General features: G+C 59.3%; 1 protein-coding gene across 1 annotated transcript in view; it reads left to right on the top strand.

Moving 5' to 3' along the window:
• The first annotated feature begins 1,745 nt into the window (after positions 1 to 1,745).
• Positions 1,746 to 6,000, top strand: part of LRP5 (LDL receptor related protein 5) — a 133,509-nt gene continuing 129,254 nt past the window's right edge. Inside the window, exon 1 of the mRNA XM_017536942.2 lies at positions 1,746 to 1,942. Coding sequence (XP_017392431.1) covers positions 1,855 to 1,942 — 88 coding nt within the window. The 5' untranslated portion in view covers positions 1,746 to 1,854. The remainder of the gene's footprint in view (positions 1,943 to 6,000) is intronic.

Raw genomic sequence — 6,000 nt, 5'->3', positions numbered from 1 at the left:
ATCCTAGTCCAGCTGCCCACTGCTCATGGGGTAGAATTTTTTGTTTGTTTTGTTTTTTTTTGAGACGGAGTCTTGCTCTGTTGCCCAGGTTGGAGTGCAGTGGTGTGATCTCGGCTCACGGCAACCTCCATCTCCCAAGTTCAAGCAATTCTCCTGTCTCAGCCTCCTGAGTAGTTGGGATTGCAGTTGTGCGCCAACATGATCAGCTAACTTTTTTATTTTTAGTGAAGACGGGGTTTCACCATGTTGGCCAGGCTGGTCTCGAACTCCTGACCTCTTGATGAGTCTGCCTTGGCCTCCCAAAGTGCTGGGATTACAGGTGTGAGCCACGAAGCCCAGCGTGGGGTTCTTGACTCCTCTTCCCTGTCTGAGGTCTGGCATATGCCTGCCCCAGCAGGCCTCTCCTGCACCTTCCACCTCCAGCTCCAGCTCGTGGCCTGATGTCGTTCCTCCTCTGAGTCCAGCGACCAGGCTGCCACTGCCCCAGCGCCTCTTCCATTGATGTCTGCTCTTCCTGAACTGCCCTCTCGCCAGAAGGCTGCTCCTTGGTGGCGGCTCAAGCATCCTTACTTCCTTAAACCAGAGTTTCCCCAGACACTACAGCCAAGCACCCCTTCGTTTTCCACGGCATTCCCCACGGTCTGTCAATGCGGCTTTTGTTGTTTTAATTTTCTGCCTTCTTGTTTTTGCTGGCCTGCCTTCCTAGAATATAAACCCCATGACGGCAGAGGCGTTCGGCCTGACGCCAGCCGGGCAAAGTTGTCACAAATCTGGAAGAACGCAGAAGTTCGGGAGCGCCCAGTTCCGTGAGGTACTGCAGGCTCTTTCTGAACCTGCAAGGTGCGTGTTGCTGTCCTCGCTTTACAAGGGAGGAAGGAGTGCCCAGAGTCGTTCTATTTAGACCCGCCAAGGGCACAGTCGTTCTAGGAAGTAGACCGGGAGCTCAAACTTGGGCTTGTTGGTTCCAGAGCCCCTTCCGTGCCCCCTCCGGGCTGTGCCTGGGTGAGGTGCTTCCCCTCCCAGCCCCTCTTATGACTGGAGGGTTCGGTGGCTGAGCTGACGCGCTGGGCAGTAGGCCCCAGGCCCTGGCCTGCTTGTTGAAGGACTCAAAGGTGGCGACCGGGAGCCTGGCGGGACTTTCTTCCATCAGCCTAGAGGCACTTTTAGAGGAGCGTGTGTGTTTCGCAGGCTTCGTGTCTTAGTTCATAACTAAGGCAGAGGGCACACATTTAGTTTAAAGCAAAACCTCAAACCCACCTCCACTCCCGGCCGGCCAGCTTCATGCCCTTCTGTCCTGTCCCCTCCTCTGCCCTCCACAGGTGAGAACGAGTGTCGGGGCGCCCCATGGAGCCCCAGGCGTCCCTCCCTAAAACTGCCTCGCTGTGTGCCCTTGGGCAACCCCGCCCTGCCTCAGTTTCCCCACTCATAAAGGCTCCACAGGTGGAATATCTGTCTCCGGCCGGGTCAGCCGCCGGGCCAACCCCGCAGGGCGGAAACCCGCGCCCCAGCCGCGCGCCGAGCCTCCCGGCGGCGCCCCCAGGGCAGGGCGGGCAGCGCGGGGAGGGGCCGCGGGGACCTGGGCCGCTGGGGCCGCCAGGGCCGCCGGCCGGCTCCGGGGGGCGCCCGCGGGAGGGCGCGGCCGGCGCGGGGGGCGCGGGCGGCGGCGGGGGGCGGAGACGCGGCGCGGCTTCCGCTCCCGCGCGCCCTGCTCCCTCCTCCTCCCAGTCGTCCTGGTCTGCGGCGCCCGAGGGGGGAGGCGGAGGCGCCGGGAGCCGCGCGAGGAGCCGGAGCCGCCGCCGCCGCGCCATGGAGCCCGAGTGAGCGCGGCGCGGGCTCGTCCGGCCGCCGGACAACATGGAGGCAGCGCCGCCCCGGCCGCCGTGGCCGCTGCTGCTGCTGCTGCTGGTGCTGGTGCTGTGCGGCTGCCCGGCCCCCGCCGCGGGTAGGTGGGCGCGGGCCGGCCGGGGGCGGCGGGCCGCTCGGACAATGGCCAAGTGCGCGGGCGCCGCCGCCGCCGCCTCGGAAGCCGCTTAGCGAGTCGGGGCGCGCGCCGGGGACCCCCCACCGTCCCCGGAGTCCCCGCCGCGCGCGGGCCCTTTGTCTCCCCGCCCGGGCCCTTCCCGGGGACGCCGCGTCCCGGGCCGGTGAGGAGGGCGCGCGGGCGGCGCCGGCTCCGCCAGGTGCGGCGCGGGCGGGTCCTCACCTGCCCCGCCCGCGGGAAGAAGCCGCGAGCCGAGCCCGGGCCGGGCACCGAGCGGGGACCTGGGGCCCGGAGGCAGGCCTGGCCCGGGGAGCCGTTTCGCGAAAGCCCGTTTCTCGCGGCCGCGCGACCGGCCCGCGTGCTGCGAGGACCGGCTGAAGTTGCCGCGAGAAAGTTCTGAGTCCGGGCGCGGGGCGGCCTGGCCGGTGGCGCTGCCCCCCGTGAGCCGCGTGGCTGCGGGTTTCCGGGCGGACTGACACCTGCCAGGTGCCCGGGCGACCCCGAACGCCCCGTGTGGCCGCCGGGGCCCCAGATGGCGTCCTTCCCCGGGTCGGCTGCGCGGGGCGGTGGGGAGGCAGGCTCGTGCCTCAGTGGTACACGCCCGTGGGGAGAGGTAGGGCCGGGGAACTTTCTCTCCAACTTTTGGTGTTTCCCAAGGGGTGGAGTTTGAGGTCAGGAGGACTCAGGAAACTTCAGCAGTTGTGAAACGCTACACTTGTTCTTTTAATTTGGAGATTGCCATGTGGTTTTTGAAGCAAGCCTCTTGCTACCTAAATCATTCTCTTCGGATGTGCGTGTTTTGTTTTTCTGGAGTATGGCCGGCCAAGTGGCACAGACGCTAGTGCCTGTGCGCGCCGGGGCTCCTGTTCTGTCTGCGGCAGTTCAGCGGGAGGACCTCGGGCCCCTTTGTCTGGGCCTCCTTAAGGCAAACAGCTGTCTCCCTGAGTATTTCCATGGTGGATGGTGCAGCGGGGTGGCCCTGTAGCCTTATCCCCCAGGCTGCAGCCTTTGCCTGGAGGTGTGGGGGGCAGTGGGGAACAGGAGGAGCCTGGCGTTTGCTTCAAGTCGTCCTGCCTCTGGCCCAAGCCTGGAGATTCTGTGGACAGTTTCACCCCAAATCTGCCTCAGGAGCGTGTTTACATTTTGGGGCCATGTCTGGAGTTAGCAAAACAAGGTGAAGACAAAACAGTGACAGTATCTAGGGAGCACAGGCCAGCGCCTCTCCTTTTTCCGGAAATGCCTGGATCAAGGAGTCAAAAGGGATTTTGGGGAAGCTGTTTTAAAGTGTGTGTGTGTGAGGAGGGTTCTTAGCCGACCACGTTGCCTTTCACCTCATTGCAGTTTTGGGTTTTGTGCACGTTTTGGGGTCATGTTGCTGGAATCAAATGCCTGTCGTCCATGTGGTTCGGGCCCCTAAGTAGAAAGAATTACAGCTGTGGAGTTCAGTTGTGTGTGAGGCAAAAATAGAGTTGATTATTTTAACATTAGGCGCAAGGCCTGGGAGCCCCAGCGAATGTGGTGATCCCATCCTAAAATGGAAGACAAGGGAGGAATCTTTCTGCAGAACCGTTGTATGTTGTGTCCCTGATTTTCTGTGTGAGTTACAGAAAATCTGTATCTCGGTCCCCAGTGAAGCCAGTAAGTGGGCAGCAGATTATTTTTCCTGATTGCTTCCTGTTGCAATTTGAAGCTGTGAACCCAAGGAAATGGCTTTGTTCTAGTGGCCCCAGTGCTGAGAACTTCCCCAGCTCCCAAGCCCTAGGCCTCTCTCTTCCCGGACCTGAGTGCTTGTTCCAGGGCCGGCCTGTCTAGCAGGCACCCCCTCTCCCCTGGGAGGCGCCTCCTGTCGATGCCCAAGGCCAAGACCCAGCCCTCTGGGAGGGCCCAGTAGGGCTGAGTGGGGTTAACGGAGTGCCTTGTGGAGCGCCCTGAGAATCCCCTCCAAAGCAGGGCCCCCTGCGTTTAACTCCCCTGTTCCTTTCCAAGAAATTCCGCGGTGAACTCGATCCAACATTTGTTCAGCACTTTTCTGGGGAGATCCACCTCGTGCTTCCTGTCGTTTTTGGAACCCGTTTAATTTCAGCCGTGCTGTGTCACTGCTCAGGCATTTAGTAGAACTCACACACAGGGGTGGGGGGTGGGGGTGCAGGCAGGTGAGGCCTCCCAGTTGCTTTCTCCCTTGCAGCGACCGGTGGCAGGGCTGAGGGGGTTTTGGGGGTCAGACCCAGCTGGGTTTACATGCTTGGTAGCTGTTTGACTTCAGACACCATACTTCGTTTCTGTCATCTCGCCCCGCTCCCCTCCTAGGCTGTGTGGAGCCGTAAGTGCCCTGTGTGAGACCTTTAGCCCCATTCCCAGCCCAGGTGCGGGACAGGCCCTGGGACTGGCCGCAGAACTGCAGTGAGTGCAGCTGGGTGTCAGAGTCCTTGATCTTGCTGGCCCCGGCCAGTCTAGAGGCTGTTATTGCAATAGTTGGATTTTTCCTGTGTGACCTTGGACATCCAGTCTACTGACTGACTCACTCACTGCTGCAGCCCCCGGGGGGCCGGAGTAGTTAGCACTGTGGACAGAGCCCCGGTGTCAAAGGTCTGATCCCAGCCTGGCCACTTGCTGTGCTGGGAAGCCTGGGAAGCTGATGTTACCTTTGCGTACCTCAGTTTTCTCACCTATAAAATGGGGATAAGAATCCTTCCTACCATGAATTCAGTGGGTTAACGTGCACCTGGCCCTGTGTAATGTTGTTGCTGTTTTGCTTTGGTGTCTGCTACCGTGTGAAGTGCTGGGGTTGGATGCGGCAGAATGGCAGATAATGCCTGGCCCCCGAGGTCAGGGCGTCGTCCCATGTAGAGGGGAGGACGGGGAAACAAGCTGTGTAGCCCTGCAGAGGTGGGCCCAGGGTGTGCTTTCAGCCTTGGGGTGTCCTGTGAGAGGTCCTTAGAGGCCAGATCATGCTGTGGTGTCTGGTTGTGATCCAGAAGGTAGTGGAAGCTTCTGGAAGGCTTTAGGCAGGAGAGATAGGGAATGCACGCCAAAGCCGGATCTTTCCTAGGTGAAAGGTGGAGTTGATTTTTTTTTTTTAATTGAGATGAAAGTTACATAATATAAAATTAAAGACTACAAGGCAGGTATTTAGTATACTCACAATGTTTACAACCATCTCTTCTATCAAGTTATGAGACGTTTCCATCACCCCAGAATTAAACCCATACCCATTACACAGTGACTTCCCATTCCCTCTCCCCCGATGCCCTAGTGATCTCCAGTCTGCTTTCTGCCTCTATGGCTCTGCCTGTTTGGGGTGTTTTGTATGAATGGTCTCAAATGATACGTCCTCTGTTGATGTCTGTCGTCTTTCATGGCTGACTTCCTTGGTTACTGTAACGTTTTCGGGGATTATCCAAATAGTACCACCTATGGGTGTTTCAGCCCCTTTTTTTTTTTCTTAAAGAGGGAGTCTCGCTCTGTCACCCAGGCTGGAGTGCAGTGGTGCCATCTTGTCTCACTGCAACTTCCACCTCCTGGGTTTAAGCCATTCTCCTGCCTCAGCCTCCTGAGTAGCTTGGATTCCAATCACCGCCCCCGCCACCACGCCGGGCTAATTTTTGTGTTTTTAGTAGAGACAGGGTTTCACCAAGTTGGCCAGGATGGTCTTGAACTCCTGACCTCAAGTGATCCGCCCACCTTGGCCTCGCAAAGTGCTGGGATTACTGCGCCCGGCCTGTTTCAGCCCTTTTTGTGGCTGAATAATATTCCACTGTACGGAGGGACCACATTCTATTTGTCAGTTCATCCACGGATTGGATTGATCGTGGTTGGTTGCTTCTTCCAGCAGCTTGAGCCAGGCACATGCATCCTGTTGGAGGTGACCAGTGGAAGACTCTGGCCTGAGACTTTCCTGCTGAGATTCAGGAATGAGCCAGGTGTTGGGGATGAGCTGGGGAGTCAGTGCTGGCCTCTCAGAGGAGAGGCCTGGGCCCTGAGAGGAGTGCTGGGAGGGTAAGAGTAAGGGCCAAGTTCAG

Source organism: Cebus imitator, unplaced genomic scaffold (assembly GCF_001604975.1).
Source record: "Cebus imitator isolate Cc_AM_T3 unplaced genomic scaffold, Cebus_imitator-1.0 Scaffold102, whole genome shotgun sequence".
NCBI classification, from domain to species: Eukaryota; Metazoa; Chordata; class Mammalia; order Primates; family Cebidae; genus Cebus; species Cebus imitator.
Note: the sequence above shows the minus strand (reverse complement) of the source record. Positions and strands in the feature narration are given on the sequence as shown.